The 26,452-nt window shown below is 40.4% G+C and overlaps 1 protein-coding gene across 2 annotated transcripts; it reads right to left on the bottom strand.

The window, feature by feature from the left end:
- Positions 1 to 901: 901 nt before the first annotated feature.
- DDX3X (DEAD-box helicase 3 X-linked) lies at positions 902 to 24,588 on the bottom strand. Of its 2 annotated transcripts, XM_089673931.1 has the most exons (19): positions 24,284 to 24,588; positions 17,421 to 17,472; positions 17,219 to 17,269; positions 16,896 to 16,967; positions 16,151 to 16,279; positions 14,605 to 14,728; positions 11,437 to 11,595; positions 11,256 to 11,355; positions 10,584 to 10,719; positions 10,207 to 10,292; positions 9,990 to 10,088; positions 9,743 to 9,903; positions 9,426 to 9,570; positions 5,500 to 5,644; positions 5,220 to 5,401; positions 5,024 to 5,141; positions 4,727 to 4,880; positions 4,232 to 4,353; positions 902 to 3,409 (listed from the first exon to the last, which is right to left on the bottom strand). In XM_089673931.1, exons 1-19 carry the CDS (start codon positions 24,326 to 24,328, stop codon positions 3,327 to 3,329), a joined length of 2,163 nt encoding a protein of 720 aa, XP_089530057.1. In that variant the 5' UTR covers positions 24,329 to 24,588; the 3' UTR covers positions 902 to 3,326. The 2 variants fall into 2 exon arrangements, with proteins under 2 accessions (XP_089530057.1, XP_089530058.1); XM_089673932.1 differs by lacking the exon at positions 16,896 to 16,967 and having other exon boundaries at positions 24,284 to 24,587.
- Between the last annotated feature and the right edge of the window lie 1,864 nt (positions 24,589 to 26,452).

Here is a 26,452-nt window from a genome sequence, read left to right as displayed (position 1 = left end):
AACCCTTGAATTAAATTTCTAGGCTTGGAGGACACCTGCTAATATATTCCTGGTACATTATAGGGCACTGGGGAGAAGGCTTCTTACAGGTCTATATTCTTCATTTAACTGCTTTAGCGCCCCCCCATAGCAGAAATACTGCTACATGGCGGCAGCAGTGTGCAAAATCACATATACACACACGTGATTTCACATTTCCGGGGGTGGACTGTTATTAGCACTGATCACTGTATTGGTGTCACTGGGTATGTCAGCAACATCAAATCAGTCCCCCCCCCCCCCCATGTCAGAATGCCCGCCGCAGTCTCATAATAACTAGCTGATTGCCACTATTACTCGTAAAGATTAAAAAAAAATATATATAATTGATTTTTTTTTTTTTTAGCAGACATGTAGCAGAATGTATTTTGGCCTAAATTTATGACAAATGTGATTTAAATAGCAAAAAATATTTTTATTCTCAAAATTGTTGGGGTTTTTGCGCATTCGTGGTGGGAGAAACCCCCCCCCCCCCCCAAAAAAAAACTATTTGGGTGCAGCATTGCACAACTGTGCAATTGTCAGTTACAGTATCCCCCTTCCACTTCATTACGGCCTTATATGTGCACATTGTCACTAATTTCACATGCCCACTTCTGCAGTTTCTATCATTCCTCTGAACTCAAATCACTAGAATTTGCTCCATAAGCCAAACAGCAGCAGAGCTGGGGTTTATGCTTTCACGCATCTTTTCAACTGAAGTGTAAATCCTGGGTGAAAGGGTTGCTCACTGCTACTAGATCCACTTAGTCTTCTACTAAGTGGATCCAATAGACTACAAAAATGTGAAAAGTGCTGAAAAACTGGCTACATAGGATGTTAATGCAAGGACAAAAAATTAAAAAAAACCACATAAGAGCAGTTTGCCATTCAACTTTTATTTTAATAAAATCAGTAATGCACAGCACATGCAGTGCTAAGCATCTAAACTAGTACAATAAGCAGTTACTAAACTAGAGTGACTTGAGGGTCAATCTTGACATTTAGCAAGTTTGAATCCATTCTTTGCATAAAAAGGAAAAAAAAATAATTGTGAACCTCATGTTATATAGGTATTGCCAAATGTACTTGCTATATGTAATCATTGAAGACAAGTCACTGATTTTTTTTCGTTTTTTTTTATTATTATTTACCAGTATGACAAAGATAACCACATGTTTTGAGGATTGCAATGTGCCAGACATTCACTGAAATAAAAAAAAAATAACCACACAACTAAACAAAACTCACGCAACAAACATCTGAGATTCTGGACACTTCACAACAGTGTTTTGAAGTGTTTCATTAATATCTTAAGACAAGTGTATCAAAACCTTGGCATGTTTAATTTTAAGTTGCCAATTTTAATTACACCAGAAAAAATTATGGCTGTTCAGCCAATACCGGGTCTGCTTAATTTGACTTAAGAGTTTAATATGACTTATAACATTAAAAGCTCACACTACCCCGAAATATATAATTTCACGCATACGTTGACATTCAACATTCAAGTGCCAGTGTTTTTGTACTGTCTTTTGGTCAAGTTTCTTTAGCTTTCAAAGAATCACTTAGGCTTACAAAAATAAATATTTGTCAAATGTTCAATAAATATTACACAAAACTAGCAGCAAAAAGTATCTAGAAATCCATTGTGTGCAAAATAGTTTGCGCCCCCCTTCTATTACTCCCATGGTCCCAAATAAGTCTCAGTCTTGCCCTAGACTCCAAGCAGTGTTTTTTGCCATCGCAAAGAGACAAAAATAAAAAAAGATTTGAAGGACACGTACACAAGACTTATATAAAAATTCTCTGAATGTGCAATAAAAGAAGTTTTGTAGAAAGTTATGGGCAAAAATGTACAAGGGCCATCTATATTTTAAATAGCACCATAACAATGACCTCAATACTGTCAAGTGCACCTACAAAAAGATTTAGAGCAAGGCACAAAAAACACTTGTAAAATCTATTGCACGTTAAGATTTTTTGCCATTCCTATGCCACAAAGTTGTTTTAATTCAGCTACATATAGAAGGCTAAATTTCATGTGGCAGAGGCATTTTGTTGGGAATTACTCTTTGGCCAGATATAGCACTGCCATACTAAATGCAATGGAAACCTATGCAACTAAAACTGACTAAACTGCACACATTAGCAGATTGTACACCTTGTGCAGTCATGTACATTTTTCCACCATTGATCTTACGAGTTGAATTTACTCATCTGGAGCCATTTTACAAAGTCTACTGTAAGCCAAGTATGTTTGTAACCTTTCAAAAACGCAGCTTGAACAGAGTAATGTGAATCTGCATTAAAATAAAGCCTGCTGCATAATTCATCCTGTTCATACCCTCTTGACCAAAAAACATCAACACTAGCATGCGTTATTAGACCAAAATCAGCCAGGCCTGTCACAGAACCACATACTACCGTGGTCAGCCATTCTGCCATTTTCTTATGACAGGCATAAATTAATTTAAATGATGATACCTCCTAAAAACTATTTCAAGTTTCGGATCGCTTAACATTCCCTGTAATGTTCAGCCCATTATTGGCTTGCTCACACGTTAGCTGTTCTGCCTAAACATTGGAAAAGGAATTGCTTTATTGCATTCTCTGAAAACAGTGCTTCACGCGTATGAAGCTCATACATCTATGTGACTGGAATGGCTTATTGAAAAGACTTCAGGTTCTAAGTACCTTTCCAGGATAGAGTGAGCAAATCAGAACATAACTTCGTACAGTTAGCCACATTAGAAACTACTCTGATATGCTTCAAGATCTTTTGCAAAGTTAACAGAAGGCCTAATGGAGGCTTACTGCACAAGTTTACTTTAACTTGAAATATTAATGCATGGATGAAACGATTCCTGTTTTGAGGTTGTATCACACCTGCGTGCCAAGGTTTGATTTCGCCCAAGTTCAATAAATTTATTCTGTCTCAATTTATATCTTGAGCAATACTGAGCCAACAGGACATCAAAATAAAAAGTTGTCTAAAGTTAAAGGCACAGTACATTAACAAACAAATTATCCTCAGTCAAAATAATGCAGTTGCTGGAAAGGGTGGATTTGGGAATTAATCCAAAAAACTACAGCAATGAAATCTTCCAACACCTTCAGAGTAGGGCTTTTTATTCCTATCACTTGTTTTCTTCATGGCCCAGAGCTCCCTTGAAAAGAAAATTCAGTGGAGAATCACAGCTGGTAATGTACAAGTTCTTGAAGCTACACAAGGTATAGTCTGGCTAAGTTACATGTGGTTTCCATATTCGCATGTTTGGTTGAGTCCTTTCTAATCGCAGGCAAGTTTAGTTGCCCCACCAGTCAACCTGGGAACTTCCACCATAATTTCCTCCGTAGCCGTCACTGTTATAGAAGCCACCATAACCACCTGTTGACGAAAGGACATCAGTAAATGGGAGAGGGGACACAGGAGATGATAGTAAAGTACACATATTATGCATCTTATGAACACAGCATGAAAATGCAGTTGAAAAGAATGCTGTATGTCTTGGATTTAAGGAGAATAGGCAAACTTTTCATTTTGGATAGAGCAAGTGAGGAGTTATAACCCCCGTGAGGTTTATTTTTGTCCTCTTTGTCCCAAAAGGGAGATTTACCTTTGCTACCTGTCCCACAGCCAAAACAAGATGGGAGATTATATCCGTGCAAATTAAGGGAATCTCTTGGGGAGCTAGTGTCCCCATTGGAAGATTTTCCCTCTATTCAGACTACACAAGGAGATTTTAATCTCTCAAATGTTAGAGTGTAAAACATGTGGTGTTTTGATAAAATGGGAAAGCTAATTATTTGTTTTATGTAATACAAGAGGTCATAGTGGATAGGGTTTTTGAGGGTGTATGAAGCACACTATTGTTGACAGACATTTAAAGTCAAATTTGTCTTTATTAGATTTTGTATCAAATTAAACAATATATAGCAAGAAAATAAGAACATAGACAATGGAATGGGCAAAAAACAACACAGGTATCAGTATGATCCATGGGGATGAAGGAAGACGAATCCAAAAATGTAGATATAAGGGGGGCATCCCCAAATGTTGACAGACATTTAAAAGTATTCTGGGTACAACCCAAAATTTGGGAAATTTTTACTTTCACGGATAAATGGTAAAACAGGACAAGGTTTAAACTGAAAGAATTTTTGATGCATGTGTTTAGTGATGAAAATCCAGCAAGATTTAGTTTCTTACCTCCTCCAAATCCCCTACTGCCTCCATGACCACTGCTTCGACCACCACGACTGCTCCCAAAGCTGCTGCTTGAGCTACTGCTCTGTCTGTAGTCTCTGGCACCAAACCCACCGCTAAAGCGACTAGTATGAATAAAAAAAATAAAAAGTTTACAGACAGGTCAAAATACTGTCATATCTTCAAGCACAGCTGCCAGTGCAACCCTCCAAAAAGACACAAAAAAGGAGTTGATTTACGAAAGGCAAAATTTACTGTGTGCGGCAAGTGCAGTTGCTCCAGAGATAAGTAAACGAGGTAAAGCTTCACTTCACAAAGCATACTCAATCACATGCAATGAAAAAACAAAACAAACTGCATTTTTACTTGCGCATAATTGGATGACAAATAATCGGTTTCCCTTTAGGTCAGAACTTCCCCCCAGGTCTAGCACAATTGCAGAGCACAGATAGTTTTCCTTTAGTAAAAATAACCCCATAGTGCCTTCTCACAACTTACCTCTTTGAACGGCCACGACTACTGCTCTTGTGATGCTGTTCATAGGCCATATTCTCCAGCCAGGATGGTACCTCTTGTTTCGCTTCCACCAGAAGATCCAATAAATCCTTGGTTATATTTATATTCTTTTCATTGAAAAATGATGTTGCAAGACCTAAAAAAGGTATGGTAAATTATAGCTAAATTTACAAACTAGTTAGTTATAAACTAATTACAAATTTTTAAACCTGTATAAGCAAGAATGTTTTTATATTTGCATAGAAGAAAAAAAAAAAAAAAAAAAAAAAAAACACTTACCCAAATTACCCACACGTCCTGTACGACCAATTCTGTGTACATACTCCTCAATGTCACTGGGCAGATCAAAGTTTATTACATGTTTGACATTTGAAATATCAAGTCCTCTGGCTGCAACCTATAAGAAGATTTAGTACATGAGACACAATGACCATATGGAAGCAAGAAGCCAGAAAATTCTGAAGCAACTACTTACAGCAGTAGCTACTAGAATAGGGCTTTTTCCAGAACGGAACTGATGAAGTGCTTCCTCTCTGTCTCTCTGAGAGCGGTCCCCATGGATGCTTGTACAAGCATATCCTTCATGGTACAAGAAGTCTTCAAGAGCATCTGCACCCTTCTTTGTTTCCACAAACACCAACGTTAACGAGTCTTTGCCTAACGTAAAAAAAAACAGAACATGCATTACGAATCAATGTGTCAGTACAGGTAAGCTGTCACTTTTATACTAAGCATGCAAGGCTGATGCCAAATACCTGTTGCATTCAGGAGATCCAATAAAAATGAACGCTTGTCCATTTCTTCCACCCAGACTACTTTCTGCGTAATGTTTTCAGATGTAGAGCCTACTCTACCTACTGCCAAGAAGATATATTCTTCCAAGAAATCACGAGCAAGAATCTAAAGAAAAAAATAAAATTGGCCATTTAGTCTTTGCAAAAATGAGGATGTAACGATTAGCCTAGCATTTATTTAGAAACTGTGTAGCCAAGCTGTGAACAGTAACCCAAAAAAAACTGTGGTTGTAAAGGCTAAAGGGTCAAGCAGCAGGAGCCATTGAGGAGAGTGCAGGGCCGAGTCCTGCTCTGTGGTGTCTTGTGGACGCAGACAGTGGGGTCAGGGACGAGCACGCACAAGGTCCTCCAAAGTAAACGGGGGGGGGGGGGGTTAGCCAGAAACACCAGAAGAGGATTAGCAAAACCACTGCATAGAGCAAGTACGACTTTTTCTTTTAAAACAAACTGTTATTATCGCTTTAACGATGCTATAAGTATTTGTACATCACCAATACACTTTGCAAAGCACTGAATACCAAAAGTTTATCGTTAACTGCTTGACCTCTGGAAGGCATTACCCCCTTCACGACCAGGGCATTTTTTGCTATTTAGCACTGTACTAGAAGTGCCAATTGTACAGTCATGCAACACTAACCAAATTAAATTTAAATATTTTTCACATAAAATAGAGCTTTCTTCTGGTGGTACGTTAGCCAAAATCACACACACACACACACACACACACACACACACACACACACACACACGGAAATAAGTATTTGATCCCCTGGTGATTTTGAATGTTTGCCCACTCACAAAGAAATAATCAGTCTAAAAATCGAATGGTAGGTGTATTGTAACACAGAGACAAAATAGCAGCACCACAAAATTCAAAAGAAATGCATGTCTGAAAAATTATGCACCGATTTGCATGTTCATGAGGGAAATAAGTATTTGATCCCCTATCATTCAGTAGGATTTCTGCCTACCAGGTGTCTTTCATACAGGTAACAAGCTGAGATTAGAAGCAGTCTCTTAAAGGGAGTGCTGCAAATCTCATTTTGTTACCTGTATAAAAGCTACCTGTCCACGGGAGCAATCAGATTCCAAACACTGCACCATGGCAAAGACCAAAGAGCTGTCCAGGGATGTCAGGGACAAGACTGTAGACCTACACAAGGCTGGACTGAGCTACCAAACTATCGCCAAGCAGCTTGGTGACAAGGTAACAGTTGGTGCAATCATTCACAAATGGAAGAAACACAAAACAACTGTCAGTCTCCCTAGGTCTGCTGCACCATGCAAGATCTCACCTCGTGGAGTGTCAATGATCATGAGAACACTGAGGAATCATCCCAGAACTACACGTGAGGGTCTTGTCAATGATCTCCAGGCAGCTGGGACCACAGTCACCAAGAAAACAATTGATAACACTACACCGACAAGGATTGAAATCCTGCAGTGCCTGTGAGGTCCCTCTGCTCAAGAAAGCACATGTCCAGGCCCGTCGGAAGTTTGCCACTGAACATCTGAATGATGCAGAGGAGGACTGGTTGAAAGTGTTGTGGTCAGATGAGACCAAAGTCGAACTCTCTGGCATGAATTCAACGTGTTTGAAGGAGGAGGAATGCTGCCTATGACCCCAAGAACACCATCCCAACTGTCAAACATGGTGGTGGAAAAATTCTGCTTTGGGGGTGTTTTTCTGCTAAGGGGACAGGACAACTGCACCGCATCAAAAAGACGATGGGCGGGGCAATGTACCGTCAAATCTTGGGTGAGAACCCTCTTCCCTCAGCCAGGGCACTGAAAATGGGTCGTGGATGGGTGTTCCAGCATGACAATGACCCAAGACAACAAAAGAGTGGCTCAAGAAGAAGCACATTAAGGTCCTGGAGTGGCCTAGCCAGTCTCCAGACCTTAATCCGATTGAAAATCTGTGGAGGGAGCTGAAAGTTTGAGTTGCCAAACATCAGCCACCAAACCTTAATGACTTGGAGAGGATCTGCCAAGAGGAGTGGGCCAAAATCCCTCCTGAGATGTGTGCAAACCTGGTGGCCAACTACAGGAAACGTCTGACCTCTAATTGCCAACAAGGGATTTGCCACCAAGTACTAAGTCATGCTTTGTGAAGGGGATCAAATACTTATTTCCCTCATGAACATGCAAATCAGTGCATAATTTGATAGACATGCATTTCTTTTGAATTTTTTGCTGCTATCCTGTCTGTGTTACAATACACCTACCATTCGATTTTTAGACTGATAATTTCTTTGCGAGCGGGCAAACATTCAAAATCAGCAGGGGATCAAATACTTAAAAAAAAAAAAAAAATAAAAAAAAATTAAGAGGAATGAAAAAGTTTTAAACCCTACATTTTATGCTTTTTGACGTTTTATAAAACAAAAAAAAAAAATTTAAAAATTTATTTTGCTAAGTCTTTGGTAAAATAAAAATCCCAATAAGCGTATATGGTTTGTGTGAAAGTTATAGGGTATACAAATTATGATATATACACTGCAATTTACTCATCCATAGACACTATACTTGTAATGGTGGTAATCAGCGACTTAATGCGATAGTGTGGCAGGCAATACGAGAACACTGTACTAAGGACACTGGCTGGGAGTGTGTTAATATCAAGGGGCAATGAAGGGATAACTGCATGCCTAACAAGTGTAATGTGTGCTGCTTTTACTCACAGATCTGGCTGTTTGGTTTATACTAGGGATGTACCGAAATTTCAGTGGCCGAAACATTTCGGCCGTTATGGGGAAAAAAAAAAAAAAAAAGGCACAGATACTGGTGCTGAAAAAACCCTGCCCCTCACCGCCGCTGCTCTATAGTTCTCAGCTTTACCTGAGAAGCAATCTAATGATCCTGGAGCTGGGCATAGAGATGAGTGAAGGAAAGATGGCCTCCACTTTTTTTTTTTCTAAAGCACTAGATCAATGTTTGTTTGTTTTTTTTGAGATCCAATGCTGTACATTGCAGAGGAGAGATGTGGGGTCTTACTGACCCCATATCTCTCCATAAAGAGGACCTGTCACAAATTACTTTTAATCACAAGGGATGCATGCATTTCTTGTGATAAAAAAAATGTTAATCACTTTTATTCTTAACGGGACAGTGAAAACAAAAAAACCCCAAAACATTAAATAAATTAAAAAAATAAATAAAGTTTAGTGTCCCCATCCCCCACATAGTGGTGAACGCATACATAGGCCATGCCCACATATGTAAATGTAGTATGTGTTCAAACCACACATGTGAGGTATCGACACAAACATCAAAGCAAGAGCAATAATTCTCGCACTAGACCTCCTATGCAACTACAATGCTAACCTGTAGAAATTTTTAAAGCATCACCCATGGAGATTTTTTAAGTACCACACAGTTTCATGCCATTCCACGAGCGTGCACAATTTTAAAGCATGACATGTTTGGTATCTATTTATGCGACATAACATCCTCTTTCATATTAAAAAAATAAATAAATAAAAAAAAATTGGGCTATATAGTTTTTTTGTTTTTCTTAATCAAAGTGTGTTTTTTCCCCAAAAATCTATATTAATTTTTAAAAACTGTGCATGTCAGTATTCGGCCAAAAGTGCATTTTGATTTTTCGTTTTCGGTACCAGAATTTTCATTTTGGTGCACCACTAGTTTATACCTGTGCATGGACACAGCCAGTCAGTAGGTTTCAGCCGAAATCATTGCCTGAAATTTACTGACAAACCATGCAGTGTCCATTCACAGCACAGTTCAGCAAGAAGTGCAAGCACAGAAACCCAGATGCAGGCAGCCACATATGTACATTGTCTATCCTGCAGCTGCCACCTGCTCGCAGCAAGTGTACTGCAAGCAGGCAGCAAGCGGTTAAACATTGTTTTATAAGCAAATACCTGGATTTCCTTGGGGAAAGTGGCACTGAACATCATAGTCTGACGAACACCCTTGGGAGGCATAGTGTCTTGTTCAACAATTCGTCTAATTTGAGGCTCAAATCCCATGTCAAGCATTCTGTCTGCCTCATCCAACACCAAATACCTAGAAATGTAAAAAAACAAACACCTCAAACATGAATCAAGACCTCAAGAGGCAGAGCAAGCAGCTTTCATAAAATTTGAAAAAATATTTTTAAAAACAAAAACAATAAAAACCAAAGCCACAAAGTGCTGGATTTTTATAGAACTACTTCCTAATAGATTATACCACATACTTGCAACAATCCAGGCCAATCTTTCCACGTTCCATCATGTCAACAAGGCGCCCAGGCGTGGCAACCAGCAAATGACAGCCTCGTTCTAAGTCTCTGATCTGTTGCCCAATATCTGCTCCCCCATATACAACACAAGGTCGTACCCTTGATCTGTATGCAAACTAAAACAAAAAAGGCAGAGAAATGTAAACTCTGTATATTTTAATGAAATTGAAGATTTTTTTGTTTTTTTGTTATGATTTTATACCTTTCTGGCTTCCTCATAGATCTGTACAGCAAGTTCTCTTGTTGGGGCCAGAACAAGGGATAATGGGAACTGCTTACGCCTTCCATATCGCCCGTTATCCTGCAAAGAAAGTGACTATGCATAAAAACAGACAGCAATAACTGCATGAATAAAGGCTGAAAAGGTCTTCAGGAAAGGACATTCATTTAGAAGGCAAATAACTACTTCAGCCCCATACCTTTAAGTGCTTCATTGCTTCTCCGGGGCCATCTGCATAGATCTGACTGAGAATGGGTAGTAAAAATGCTGCAGTTTTCCCAGAACCTAAAAAAAAGGAGAAAAAAAAAAATGGGATTGTCAATTAGGATAAACCAAAAATGCCCATGCATCAGTTATCAGTTTTTAAATTTGCTCCAGGCATTTCTTTTTTTGAGTGGGGAAATCTGATTCCATCATTAGTGAAGTTTCTTCATCGCTATTAATACTAGGAGAAAAAAAAAAAATTCTCTATCTATAAAATTAAATTCCGCCTGAAATAAAAAAATCAGTCAACTTAAATATGGCATAACAATTCAGAATTTATTGTAGTGTATACAAGGACCAAAAGTGTTTTACCTGTCTGGGCACATGCCATCAAGTCCCTCTTTTCTATGATGATGGGAATAGCATGCTTCTGGACTGGGGTTGGTCGAGTGTATCGTGTGAGTTGAATATTTCCCATGATTATTTCCCCCATGCTGACATCATGGAACTTTGGGGAAGAAAAGAAATGAAATACAAATTTATAGCAATGCAACTAAAAATTATTAAACCTTTGTTACTCGTACAATCTAATACAGACTTCAAGAAAATGGTTATCAACGTATGATAGCTGTTATGAAAGCCGGAGTATGTCAAAGTTTTATGTTGAAGGAATATCTGAACACTTGTCTATTGCCAGCATATGAATAAAAAGTTGCTTTACTCTCATTCTTAAAGTGGTTGTAAACCCGTACATATGCCCAGTAAAGCGACTTGCCTCGGGTGATATCCAGAGATGTAACAAATCCTCCTACATAAGTTGCACCTGTTTATCTGCAGCCATTTGCCCTGCACATCCTTGTAAACCTCAGATGTAAAGGATTTATCACATGGGGGCAAAGAAGGGGGCTGGGAGCTGCAGTTACGGTGACACACGTAAACACTACATAAAAATATGCTTTGTTCAGAGTTCTTGTCTGAGGTTTACAACCACTGAAATTGGATAGCTATGGAGCCTGGTAATACAAGAGATTACATTTCACATACACTTTCAATATGTGGGGGGCAGTTTGTGCCAGTTGCTTCAACTGGAATGTCATCATACTTCTCAAAGTTAATGCCAGTATTACTTCCAGAGAAGAGCTCCCTGTGTGGAAAAGAAATAAAAATTAATGAATCACAAAAACACCAAAAAAAAAAAATCTCATGCATATGAATAAATACTCACTGCTCTACACGATCATTTGGTGCAAGAGGCTTTGACCAATCGTCTTCATCATTTCTCTCATCGCTCCAACGGCTGTTTCCACGATCATATCTACCCATGCTAGATCGGTCACTGCGACTACCCATGCCATCGAAGCTATCTAAGCGACGGTCATCAGATCTAAGCACAGAACAGAAGCAGTTTGCATCCCTCTTCCATATGCTCAAAGATAAGCCGAGAACTTAACCAGGAAAAAAAAACTTATGAGAATTGTTGGCTTCAAATATTCTGCAGGATTGTTTCATACCCCCCTTGGGAACTGAAGGTAACTTCCCTACCATCAACACTGGGAGACGTCTGTTGACTGCTTCACATTTCACTTAATGAAAAATATCAGCAGTGAGACTCCCACTGTAGCCAGGCAAGTCAATACTAAAGTATAACCTGCAGTTGGTGCTGTAGGAAATAAAAAGACATGGGCAAACAATCCTTTTACAGGCACACGTCAGACACAGAAATAGATTTTCAATATATTTCAAAATATTTATGGGTATGAATAAAGCAAAAAGGCTAAAAGCAGTTTGACAAGAGAGGAATAATAAAAAAAAAAAAAATCTGTGTGAGAAAGCTGGTAGCTCTTCATACACTGCAGGCTAAAGTTCTGTGGTGTACTGAAAGCTTACCTGATGCGCAAAAGGTCCTTTACAAGTTTAGGCCGTGGCTGCCAAGGTGTGAGAACAGCGCACAGGACTAGCCCCTCAGGATTATTGGAGTGGATTATTGGAGTGGAAAGGATCACACTAGACTTATGTGCACAAAACACAAAGCATTTAATAGCCATTTGATTAATAACACCCTCCCCCCAAAAAAAACACCTAGAAAGTTGATGCAACACATTTGCGATTCTAAACCTAGAATTAAGTTTTGATCTTCTCAGGTTCAGACAAATGCAATCATCTCTGAAAACAAACAACTAAAAACTCTTCCTGCGCCTAGTGAAACACCCTACTATAGGTTCTATCCTGCTGCTGTGCAATGTGATCAACACAAATTGTAAAAAATATATAAATAAACAGCGCAAACATAGACCTCTATATCAAATCAATATACAAAGTGCAAACATATATAAAAAATTAAATAAATAGTGAAGTCCATCAAACTTAATAAACACAAAATTCAAAAATAGTTTGTGCAAACAGAAATTTTCAAATTCTTCTTCTATTATAAAGAAACTTCCACCTTCCACCCGTGAAAACCAACATCAAATGCACTCACCAGATTAAGGTAAATGAAACGCCTTTTAGGAATTTATGGGATCCTAAACCCTCTTTGGTATCCACTCTATAGGAATCCTCACCTCCAGCATAGACTCCACCATCCAACCAGGGAGAAAAAAACTCAGATAGTGTAATATTGCAAAACACCATTCATAAGTGAAATCAAGGATTAAGGCCACTCAATAAATATGCCTTTTTAAAGCGATTATAATGTGAGTGGCCTTAATCCTTGATTTCACTTATGAATGGTGTTTTGCAATATTACACTATCTGAGTTTTTTTCTCCCTGGTTGGATGGTGGAGTCTATGCTGGAGGTGAGGATTCCTATAGAGTGGATACCAAAGAGGGTTTAGGATCCCATAAATTCCTAAAAGGCGTTTCATTTACCTTAATCTGGTGAGTGCATTTGATGTTGGTTTTCACGGGTGGAAGGTTCTTTATAATAGAAGAAGAATTTGAAAATTTCTGTTTGCACAAACTATTTTTGAATTTTGTGTTTATTAAGTTTGATGGACTTCACTATTTAATTTTTTATATATGTTTGCACTTTGTATATTGATTTGAAATGCAATCATCTACCTCAAACAAAAATGTGCTCTCTGAAAACAGAAGTCTAGAAGACTAGAAAAAATTTGAGAAGCTAGAAGGCTGATGCTTTTTGTGCTAGCATGACAGTACTGCATAGTGTTGGCTAGTCGAGACAGAATATTGGTATGGCCAATGGCAAAGAGCTATTCTTAATGATTAGCCATCAGATCATGGAATTTTAAAAGCAGATCTCCAGTTATGAATCTTATTGCACAGTTACATTAGTTCAGCTTAGACTAATACAAGTACCCATATACCATACCTGTGGGATCACTGTGGATGCCAGGAATCACTGTAGTCTTTGCTACTACAGTGATGACTGCCATTTTCCATGTCCTTTGCTCAGGAAAGGGAAGTCACCCCACTGAACATGAATGCCATTCACAGAACACCTTGCATTTTTCTCAATGAATGCAAGGCTTTTGAATGTGGTGGAGTTGTAGGGGTGGTGATTTCACGATCTCCAAGTCACAAAAAGAACAGGACCCAGGATCACTGCTGCAGCAGCAGCTGCCCTGCTACATACCATGGAGGGGGAAGGGGGCATGGGGCAATTAACAGAACACCTTGTATTTTCAATGAATGCAAGGAGTTTTCTTATTTTAGGTCAAGATCATGTCACCATATCCAAAGGCCTTGCATTTATCAAGAAAAACACAAGGCATTGTATGAATGGCACCTGTGGAACCTGGTAGCAAACATTATGGTAGCAGAAACTACAGTGATTTCCAGCTTAAACAGGAATCCCACAGGTATGGCATATGCATACTTACTGGTCTAAGTTTGACCAAATGTAACGAATACAAACCTTTATAAAACTTTAAAAGCTAGTGAGTCCAAGCATATGGTAACCATCAAGATACAAACATCAATTTTTAACTATTAACAAGCAAATTTATATTAAATGGCTTAAGTGCCACATGAATGAGCGCCAGCTGTGGACCCTAGCGGAGGAGGATCAGGGCTGCTCTGTGCAAAACTACTACACAGAGAAGGCAAGTATATGTTATTACAAAAAAATGCTCAGCACTTATTTCATTCTAAAACAAAGACTCAAGATACTGCATATATTAAAGGATGAACATTTCAAGAAATTAAATAGTAACTTTGTTCTTGTCCGTACCAGGAGGATTTCAACCTACAAGCCATGTGGTTTAAAAGTCACAGAAGCAAAAAGGCTATTATCTCTTACATCATAAAACACTTTCCAAGCAGTCCACAAACTGAAGGATGAATGCACACCCACCTGTAGCCAGTTCCTAACACTAATGAAAATTTAAAAAGTCATGCCTATTTAGCAAAAAAAAGGCGGTCCAAACTCACCTCCGACTTCCACTTCCTCTATCACTGAATAAACCTGATTTTCCACGGTCATTGCGTGATCCAAAGCTGCTGTAAGCATCTTTGTCTCTTGAATTCCACCCAGAATTATCTCTATCATAAAATCCTAAAAATAGAAAATAGAAATGCAAAAACTTTATTCCTTATCCTTTTTTCTTATAAGAGCAAAAATGAAAGCCTAAAACACATGGATAAAAAAAAAAAAAAAAAAAAAAAAAAAAAAAGTAATGCAGGGATCTCATAATCTATAGATCCTACTCAGAAACTTCTGGCCAAAAAACAATGGATGATCTTTTCTACCAATTACCATTGCTTCAGATCCCAATCAAAGTTCTCATTTGTGATGTGCGCTAATGAGGCTGCACTGATGGGCACTGAAAGGCAGCTCAGACTGGCACTGATGGACAATGACAGTTGGCATTGATGGGGCTTCACTGATAATCTTTAACCGCTTCCCACCCGCCATATAGTAATATGACGGGCGCAAGGCGGTTCTCTCATTCTGGGAGGACGTCACGACGTCCTTCCCATTCTCACCGTGCATGTGCGGCTCCAGAAGCGCGCAGCTCGGCAATGCACTGTGTCCCTCGGACACAGCAGATCACCGATCAACGGAAAGAGCCAAAGATGTCAGCTCGGTCATGTAATCAGCTGTGTCCAATCACAGCTGATCTCATGTAAATAGGGACATGCCGGTTATCGGCATTTCTCTCCTCACAAGCTGTCACGCCGACAGCTTGTGAGGAGAGGAGAGCAGGTAATCTGCATCCCTCAGAGGGGACATGTGCACTGATGATCAGTGTGCTCTGATGATCTGTGTAGCCCCAGCAGTGCCACCTGTCAGTGTCCATCAGTGCCAGCTGTCAGTGCTCATCCATGCCACCTGCCAGTGCCCATCAGTACCAGATTAATGTCATATTTCAGTGCCTACCAGTGCACATCAATTCCACATATCAGTGCCCATCTGAGCTGCCTTTCAGTGTCACCTATCAGTGCCACCTAACAGTGCCAGTCAGTGCTGACTGTCAATGCCAGTCAGTGCCGCCTAACAGTGCCATATGTGTGCTGCCTTTCAGTGCCACCTACCAGTGCCTCCTCATCAGTGCAGCCCATCACTGCAGCCTCATTGGCGTACATCAGTGAAGGAGAAAAACCACTTATTTACAAAATTTTTGTAAACAAAAACTAAGAAAAAATGGGGGGTTATTTCAAAATTTTCAGTGGTTTTTGGTTTAAGAAAAAATAAAAACCCAGGTGATTAAATACCACCAAAATAAAGCTCTGTCACAAAAAAATTATAAAAATTTAATGGGTAGTGTTGCATGACCGCGCAATTGTCATTCAAAGTGCAACAGCACTGAAAGCTGGAAATTGGCCTGGGCAGGAAGGGGGTATAAGTGCCCTGTAGGCTAGTGGTTAATTTATTCACACAGCTTATATGTTGGGTTTCACTGCCATTATTGGGGATGTTGTATCAAATGACTGACAGTTTGAAAACAGTCAAGTTCAGTATATAAGAAACATTTACCTCTGTCGGTGCGGCCAGATCCTCTACTTGCATATCCAGCGCGATCATACCCATTCACGCGACTGTCCCGATCATCATGTGTGCCATTCATATAGCCATTTCCACCCCGCCCAGCGTCCCAGCCCGAATCTTTCAAGGAAGATAATAAGATAAGAACCAAATTGCAAGGAGGCACAGCTAAAGAAATTAACCCAGTCTGGTGTTTTATTTTAGTAGATACAGTGTATACTATAGTGAAAATTTAGACATGACCCAAACCAACCATTAAAAACTAGTGTCTAAAAGCAAGCTAAAGCAAGCTGAGAAACCCCAGTGTAATGCATGTTACATGCACATTAGTAATATTTAATTGCTGCCAGATTGTCACGTGAAAAATCATGAACGGATTTGTTTCTCCAGTAAATCAAGTAAACACCAAGAATGTAGCAGAAATTTTTAATTTAGAACTAAACAATGGATCAGAATAAGCCTGCATTGGAGTCTGATTAAAAGTTAGCATGAATAAAATTAACATAAATTCTTGCAGAACATGAATGCAGGCTTTTAATATAAAAATACATGTGATCATAAGATACCAAAGATGCCATGAAGTTGAATTGAACTGCTACAATATCTCAGGTATGTGCTTCACAATTGAGAGCAATTTGTTTAGAATACCACTGCAATTCACAGGCAGCTCAATGGCTAGCTTATGCAGGCCAAGCTATTGTGCAGCCAACACACCAAGACAGGTAACCAACCGTACCAGTTCTTTGGGACCACCAATCACCGTAGCCCTTATACACATCTACAGGTGGGTATTGACACCTTGGATAACCTACATAATAATAAACCTTTCAGAATAATATTCACCAATCTCAAAAATTATACAAACTAAATAGATGGTGACTAAATGGTTTTATTTTAAAAATTGGTCTTAAAAAAAATAAAAATAAATAAAAATATAATGGATATATATATCCAAAGAAACTGAAGGTAGAATAACTGCATAAATCTGACATGATTTTAATAGGCAAGGTCAAATAACCCTTTACAATACTGTAACACTAGGAAGCAACCCACACTTACCATTCCTTGAAGCTTCCTTGTTTCTTAAGTGAGGAGGAATGTAACGCCCTTCTAGGATGAAAGGAAATTTTAGTAAGGTTTCTTACTCTATTCTTTTCAGAATCAGGATTAGAAGCATTCATAGCTCCCTGCTACAAAAAAACAAAACAAAAAAAAAACCACAAAAAAAAAAAAAAAAATCCACACACGCAAGGGTACTTACTAGTAGCAGAGCCACCACTCTGGGAGTCGGAATTCAAGTCTAGGCCAGCAAACTAAAAAGGAAAAAAAAAGCCAAATTGTTAAATTCATGTTTGATATCTTGGACTGCAGCTTTTTAACTAGATGATGCTGTTTCATGATTCTACTGCAATGCATTGCTCAGAACTTGTAAACAAAGACATCTTCTGGCTAGATTTGGTACTACAGCTAAAGACAAGCAAGATGTTACGAAAGACAAAATGGAGGTATGCCAACAAAAGATGCTTCTGCAAAATTGGCACTGTCAAATCTCAGGCATTTAGTGCAAACAGAAAGATTCCACATGACATTTCATGTCGTAACTAAAAACATAGACTGGGGTTTTACAGTCACACGATGGGGGGGCTTCTGAGAAATCAAGAGAATATTCAAATAAAGTATGAAGAGTGGTTATAGTATATTTTTCCTTCATACTTTAATGACCCAAATGTCAATAGCAAACTTCATTTTCAATATGGCAATCTAGAAAGTTAAACTTATACAAATTAAAAGCTGTAATGAAATGTGGAGGCTGGGAAAGAAAAAAAACCAAAAACAAAACAAAAATACATGCCTACGGTCATGAAACAAATCATACATTAGCTCTGCGATAGAGACAGCCATCAACACTATGGACTGAGCAGGAAATCCACAAAGTATCATGAACTCTATCAAGATCATCTGCAAAAAGCAAACATGGAGATCGCAAAATGCAATTGGTGAAACAGTTGTGGCCTAGAGGAAATATACCTTCTTAAATCTGCAACACCCAATATCAAAAGAAGAAAAGCTACCAAAGTCAATGACAAAGTGAACACTACCATCATAGGATTCAATTTACAAAAGGTCCACACTACTCTTCATGTTAAAAAGAGCACTGAAATAATTGTGTCCAAACACAAAAAAGGAACATTAAAACAGATCTGGGCTACACACTGACTGCATGTTCTATCCAGATAAACACTGCACACAGCCAGATCATTTAAGGCAAGAACAGAATAGAAAGAGAGCTTAACCAAAGCAGACTGTGGAGACCAGGCATACCTCAGAGGACGATCAGTAGGTCACAGCAGATTTGATAATCTGTTAAGAACTGACAGACTAAAGTAATTTTTAGAAATTCTTGGAGAGACTGCTCCACCCATGTAAATTTCTTTTTTTTTGGCAGCACTAAAATAATTACCTTGGCCATAGACATTTTAAAGCACAGGCCTTGCTGACATTAAAGCAGAGTTCCACCCAAAAGGCGAAGTTCTGCTTTAATGCTTTGTCCCCTGCTCCCCATAGGCGATCAAAAGCAGAAGTTGTCTGTCCTCCCCATAGTCTTCTGGGACACAACAGGTCCCAGAAGACTACAGGGCCATTCATAAAGAGCAGCGCTTCTTGTGCATGTGCAGTGGGCACCTAGCTGTGAAGTCGTAAGTTGTCACAGCCGGGTCTCCACACTAAAGATTCTGGTGCCAGGGAGAGAAGACAGTCCGTGAAACCAAAGGTGTATGTATAGGTAAATCAATTTGTTTTGGATGAAGTAGGAAAGGGCTAAATCCATAGTTTTGTTGCCCACATGGAGAGATTTCCTCTCACCTTCTGCCATAGGGATGAAGTAGGAAATGAGAAGAAATCTACAAAGAAAGGAGGATTCCCCTGAGAATGTTATCACCGGAACATCTAGTGTTACCTGTTCTTCTGGTTCTGGTGATCACTAAACGTTTGAATTAACCAAGCTGTGACAACTGTCCCCAGAATAAAAAGTAAACCTCCTATAAAAAGGGACACCGGCAAAAAAACAAAACAAAAAACTTGTCGGAATAGATGGGTTAAAAGTTTTTTTTTTGGGTTTTTTTTTTACTTTAGATACACTATATGGCTTTATGTCACCGAGCTGGAAAATGCAGGATGATCAGATGTCCTGACTTCACTTGCTGCATGCTTGTTTGGGATTCAGTGGCAAAACTGACCCCCCTTGCCTCAGCGCCAAACCCTGGGTAAATACAAGATTTCCAAATCTCACAAGTGGGTTGAGGAAACCCTCAATGGGGAGATGGAGGCAAGTTGGAAAGGTAAAGGGGGGAGGTAATAAGGGAAAACGAAGGGGAGTTGCCAGCTAGTCAGAGCAGAAAAAAGACCGGATCGGCTCTATGACAAAGTAACCCTGAAGAGATGACCTGATACCACTTCTGGTTTACTCAGAACTAAAAGGCACCGTTCTCAAAAAATAAAAATGTAATCACGTTTATCTTGATGTGATCGAATGCTTTTAAGGTGACCCTGGATCTCTCTATAAAGAGTACTCGTCACAGGCCTTTCACTGTCACAAGGGATGTTTACATTCCTTGTGAAAGCAAAAAAAAAGTTTTTAAAATGACAATTGAGCAGAAAAAAACAAAAAACAAAAAAGGACAATATTTTGGACTTTTTGCTATTAACCACTTGCCTACTGGGCACTTGTACCCCCTTCATGCTCAGGCCAATTTTCAGCACTGTTGCACTTTGGACGACAATTGCACGGTCATGCAACATTGTACCCATATGAAATTTTTATCATTGTTTTCATACAAATAGAGCTTTCTTTTGGTGGTATTTATTCGCCGCAGGGTGCTTTATTTTTTTGCGCTTTTTTTATTTGTATTATAAAATAGAAAACAGGTAATTTTTCTCCTTCACTTATGTGTGTTGATGAGGTGGCACAGAGAGGCAGCACTGATATGCAACAATGATGGGCACTCATAGGCGGCACTGCTGGGCCAATCCGTCCTTTGAAAATTGCCGGTTATCGGCAGTACTTTCCTCACGATGTGACAGCGCGAGGAAAGTGCAGCCAATAACTGGCAACTGCATTTACAGGTGATCTGCTGTGTCATTGGACACCGCTGATCATGTGGTAAAGGCCGCTGTGATTAGCCTTTCACCACATCACGTGATAAGCTGTGTCCACAGGACACAGCAATCACAGAGATCGCCGGGGATTGCGCGTTCTGGGAGGACGTCATGACTCCCTCCTAGGACTGGACAACCGCGCTGTAGCCATCATTTGGCTATAGCACTGTTGCCAAGTGGTTAAACATGTCCAGTAATTTTTTTTTTTTTTTTTTTTTAAATCAAAATTTCGTCATAAAAAAAAAAAAGCCCAATACATGTAAATTAATTGGTTTATGTGAAAGTTATAGCTTTTACAAATGGCAGCATAGATACTGGGATTTTTTTTTCTTACCCTACTAGTAATGGAGGCAATCAGCAACATTTAGCGGGTCTGCGGTGGACATACTGACATGGGGGGGGGGGGGGTCAGACGACTGTCACTGACATACCCAGTGACACCAATACAGTGATCAGTGCAAAAAAAATAAATAAGCGCCGACACTGTACTAATGACACTGGGCAGGAAGGGGTTAACATGAAAGTGATCAAAGGGTTAACTATATGTAGGGAGTGTTTTACTAGGGGGTGGAGTGTGCTTCACTGTAAGCACACTGATAGGGGTGGCTGTGCTGTGCATGCGTGCCCCCTACCCCGTCTATACACATGATTTTGCGCACCCGTGCTGCCCTATAGCAGAATTCCTGCTATAATGCGGTTGGGAAGCGGTTAAAGCAATAGTGTAGAACAAAAAAAAAAAACATTTTTTAATATACAATTTAAATATTTAATTTAAAAAAAGAAATTGCCCCCTCGAGTGCTTGCACACAAAGGCAAATGCGCACGACAATCCTGCACGCAAACAGCAATCATCCCACACGTGAGGTATTACAGCAAACGTTAGATCATGGGCAGCAATTCTAGCATCAGACCTCCTCGGTAACCTGTAAAGGCTTTTAACCACTTCAGCTCCAGGAAATTTTACCCCCTTCGTGACCAGGCCATTTTTTTGCAATGCGGCACTGCGCTACTTTAAGTAGCAATTGTGTGGCCATGCAACACTGTATACAAATGCAATTTATATCTTTTTTTTTTTCAAACAAATGGCTCTCTTATGATGGTATTTGATCACAACGTATTCTTTTAATTACATAATTTAAAAAAAAAAAAGATTTTTTTCTATTATAAACCATATCCATTAAAAAAAATCCAATTTCTCAATAAAATGACCTTTTTGGAAAGTAGAGAGGTATTTAGTAAGACATTCTGCAAGTTTTTTTAAGTTAAAATTTTTTTTGTCACAGTGCCCTAGTCTGTGCAGCCAAAAATGATGTACGGGTATGTTGCTCTGTCTGTACGTGCTGCCTGCAGCAAATTACTGTAGGCTTGGTAAGAGGTTAAAGCATTGGCTGTGGATAGTAAAAGTTACATTGTTTGTCACCGTTGCACAGAACATGCAATTCTAAAGCATGACATGTTTGGTATCCATTTACTCGACATAACTTTTTTTTAATGTAAAAAAAAAAAAAAAAAAAAAAAAAAAAAAAAAAAAGGGTCATGGATTGTTTTTGCATTAATTTTTTTTTTTATAAAAGTATTCTCCCCCCCCAAAAAAAAATTATTAAAACCAATCAATTTATGCTCTATGGCAGCCTCTCAACCTTTTCAACGCAGATGAACCCTCGACAAAAAACTTTCCAGTCTCCGGGAACCCCTGCTAATATTGACCATCTACAATTCAGGATACATTGGTTTGATAGTCAGAGGTAAGAATGCTCCTTACACTTGTGGTCATGGTCAGTGGGAAGAATTACTCCCTTAGAGTGCTAAAAAGATCAATGGTGTCAGTGAGAACTTACCTGGGAGGCAAATATTGCTCATGGAACCCCTGGCAACCTGTGGAGGAATCCTAGGGTTCCACGGAACCCTGCTCTACAGCCTCTGCTTTAAATATACGTTTAGAGGCTTTAAGAAATTGTGGCAAAAAATACTACTCGTGTTACACGTAAACAAAAAGTGGCTCAAGAGTTAAATAGGCATTGCATATTAAGAATTCTATAAGATTTAAAAAGGGACACTTTTTATTGCTTTTTAAAGTGGAACTTCGCTCTCAGACTATTTTTACACCTTATGCTGCTAGCATTAGCAGATAGGAAAGCATATCATATTTGTTTTTAAATTTTTTGTTACTTCCTGGTTTCTAAGCCTAGGTAAATTATGTCATACACCCCAGCAGTATTCAGGAGGGGAGGGCTCTCTGCTAAGCCAATGCCTGAGCTAATGGTAGATGGATTCCAGGAAGTAAATGATACATGAATCATCTGCCCTTACTCAAGATGGCCACTGCCAGGAATGCCAGTGGACATTTTTCAAAACAATTTCTCAGTAAAATAAAAGCAGAGACATGGATGAATGGCTGAGTTCACTTTGAATATTAAAAATGAATTAAGTGCCCGATACTAGTGCAATTTGCGAATTGAAATCGCACCTGGTGAATGTCAGTGTCTTTACATGTCCAATTTGCTGCAGCGCGATTTCTAAAGTGTTCTTGCTTTACTTTTTCGGCAGTTTATTGTACTTTCACATACATAGAATATAATGGAAATTGCAGCAAAAAGTTTTAAATCTTCACAAATCTGCAGAAATCACACGATTTTTAATCGCAGCGGTGTGACCAGTGACAGCAGTGATTTGCAAATTGAAATCACACCTAACAAATGCGAATGTCAGAGTCTTAACGTGCGATTTGCTGCAGCGCAATTCCAAAGTTAGTGCTTGCTTTACTTTTTCTGCAGTCTATTGTAATTTCACATACAAAGAATATAATGGAAAACGCAACATACGCGAAAGAAAAATTGGAAAATCCTCACAAGTCTTCAGAAATCGCACGATTTTAAATCGCAGCGGTGTGACCAGTGACAACAGTGCGATTTGCGAATTGTAATCACATCTAATGAATGCGAATGTCAGAGTCTTAACGTGCGCTTTGCTGCGGCGCAATTCTGAAGGTAGTTCTTACATTACTTTTGCTGCACTGTATTGTAATGTCACATAAAATGGAAAATGTGAAATAAAATGGAAAATACACGCAAGAAATCTATGAAAAGCCTCAAGTCTTCAGAAGTCACACACAAATTGTGCGATTTTAAATGGCAGCAGTGTGATCAGTGACTAAACAGCATTTTTGGTTTGTGGTGCTCAGGTGCGGCGTAGTTCCACTTTAAAACACCAAAAGAGTCAAAAACTGTTCAGTATTCAAGGGAGGAAAATGTAACACAAGATCGAGTCATCCTACACACTTTGTAAAGACCTGATCCCTGTACACACATAACATACAAGTGTTTGGCCAGCCCTGATCTTTCCAAAAACGAGGGTCAGTCAGTCAATATAGAAACTATAGAATTGAAAGGCAGCACTCCTCTGGAGATCGGGGCCCTGATCAGGTTAAATCGTCACCTTACTACCACAGCTACGTCCGATTGTTGGGGAGGAAAGGTGGTTAGAAAGTACTGGGCTGGAAATGGAGGCCATTGTGATGGGGGGAGAGGAGACTAGGCTGGCGGAGTGTGAGTAAGCCGGCTGCGTGTCTTCCCCCTCCCCTTTCCTCTCACAAAGGCCGCCATTGTGAAGCTACGCTAGCAAGGCCTACATTCCACAGCGTGCCCCCCTCTCCCCCATCAGATCAGATCCCAGGGTTGGGGGGGATTTCCAGCCTGGGAACACGAGGGGGGAGCCCTAAGCGGCGTCAGCCGGGCCCGGCCTATGACTCACCACCCCTGGCACTGATGACGCACCCGCTCCTCCCGGGACAAACCAGTACAAGACGATCCCCGGCAACGGCGAACACTGTAGTGCCGGTTTACCTCAGTGCCGCCGCTCCCCATAGACTAACACGAGGTGAATTATGTAAGTGCGCACACAGGCGCTCCATCCCCGAACTAGGCCGCTATTGTCTACTCGGCCACAGACGACCCCCACACAAACACTTACCTGCTGGTCTAGACCGTGAACATTTTCGACGGCCACATGACTCATAACTAAACGATAAGAAGGCCGGGGTCCCTCGGGCAGGAAAATGGTCGGTTGTGATTCGTTTCGGAGATGACGAGAAGTGAAGAGAATTACGGCTATCTTTGAATTTTTTTCACACGTGGTATTTCTTACGTCTAACAAAAAAAAAGTTGGTACTCTGTAAGACTTTAATTTTCGCTCTTTTTCGTCAAATGACGAAATACTTGCGAAGCGAACAGTAAGAGAGACTGCTCCCAACTGAACGCCCGGGCGAGCCGGGCCGCCCTCTTATATACGGACGGCGTGGTGTTGACGCAAGGACGCAGAGTTGAGGACGCCAGGAAAGTGGGCGGAATGGAGTTGGTGCGCGCGAGAGAATGCTGGGCTTAGCTGTGCGGCGCGGTGCTTGTCTCCAGGTAGCTTGCTCCGGAGCCAGCCTATAGGAAGCCGGCGCCGGCCTGGAACGATCGCGATATCTGTTGGCGCTCCACCGCCCGACTCGCGTAGCTGCGGCCGAGAACAGGCTCAGAGCCGGAAAAGCCTTGGGTAGTGTGCCCGGGTGACGTCAGGGAAGAGAGGCTGTGCTTTGTGTTGTTTGGTGCGGATTTTTTTAGGTTGGGTTCCGATAATGTAATGGTGCGTCATTTCACCCGAACTACACTGGAGTGTTGCAAGACATCACAGTTCGTGAAAGGGCGTGTATTCCCTGTATATACGTCGTTAGACGTGTGTAAACGTTGTACCCCTCATGGTACAGCTCTACACTTGTCTCTCACACTTACTCTGGTCCCTGTTTGATATAGACACGTGTAAGCCGAGTGGTTTCTTTGCCATGTAGCGAGTAGTCTGCTCCTCTACTATCCCATGGGACCAACTTACACCTCACACTTCCCGAAGAGGTGTACTTTCTGGCCTCTAAGGCTGGCTATACATTATACAATTTTCTTGAGAATTGTGCTTTAGGTTTACCAAAAACCATATGAGGTCAAACCTAACCACACTTTCAATTGTATCCAATTAGGCAGGCCCTTGTGCTACATAGTTGAAGGTAAGTCTAAAAATTGTATAGTGTATGGCCAGCCTAGGGATGGCTCTGAGTGAAATACTTCAGGGCAGACTACCCAGGTCATCCTCCTGGCTGAAGTCCCTATGTCTGAATAACTAATGGAGCCAGAGGCATAACTAGAACCTTCAGGGCCCCACTGCAAGAAACCATGAAGGCTGAAGTGGCCCTTTGTTGCGATATCACAGCAGGACTCTTGTCTGCAGTGGTGGAATGCCAGGGCCTGGTTGCAAATGCGACCTTTATGACCCTAGTAGATCCGCCACTTGTGTCAGTAGTTTGACTTTTTTTTTATTTTTTTACACTTTTTAGGAGTGCTTTTGTGAGATATCAGGGGTCTAAACAGACCTCTGATGTTCCACCTTTGAGACTGAGGAGAAGACCCTCAATCTCCATCTCTGCAGCCTCAGCAGTACAGAATGAATGGACAGGAATGGCTCTGTACAGAGCTTCCTGTTCATTCACAAACGGAGGCATAGTAAACCATTTACTATGCTTCAGTTATGAATGAACAGAGTAGGTGATCAATACTTATCACTGACTGTCCATTCAGAAAAGGAAGGAGCTGGTAAATTACATATTTACCGGCCTGTTCCCCACTCTCCATCCTGACATATCCACCCACAGAAGCCTGTGAGAGAGGGGAGGGGGGAAGCCGTCAGAGCTGCAGGGGACGAGGGGAGCACATGGAGAAACAGAGCCTGGATAGGAGGGGCAGTGGGGACAGCATATAGAGGAACTGATCCCCTCTATTTTCCCCTTGCAGCCGTTGAATGCTTGCAGGAGGGAGAGGAGGAGAAGCAGGCTTTTCAGTGACTGCAGGAGAAAAATGGAGGCATTGGTTCCTCTATATATGGCGCCCTCCGTCAACCCTCCTATCCAGGTGTACAGGGGGAGATGAGTGGCCAGTTTAGGTTGAAATCGGGAGACTTACCCTCCTGTTGAGGGCACCAGATCTTTACTCTGCCAATGATCCACTACCTACCTCCAGGGGTATGTCGCTAATAGGCCCCCAGCACCTGTGGTCCTGGTGGTTCATCTCTGAATCTTCTAGCAGTACCAAGAATTCCAGAGTACTTGGAGAA

The sequence above is a fragment of the Staurois parvus genome, unplaced genomic scaffold (assembly GCF_062004578.1).
Source record: "Staurois parvus isolate SC_StPar_1 unplaced genomic scaffold, SC_StPar_1.0 ptg000145l, whole genome shotgun sequence".
Lineage (NCBI taxonomy): Eukaryota > Metazoa > Chordata > Amphibia > Anura > Ranidae > Staurois > Staurois parvus.
This window is presented reverse-complemented; position numbering and strand designations above follow the sequence as displayed.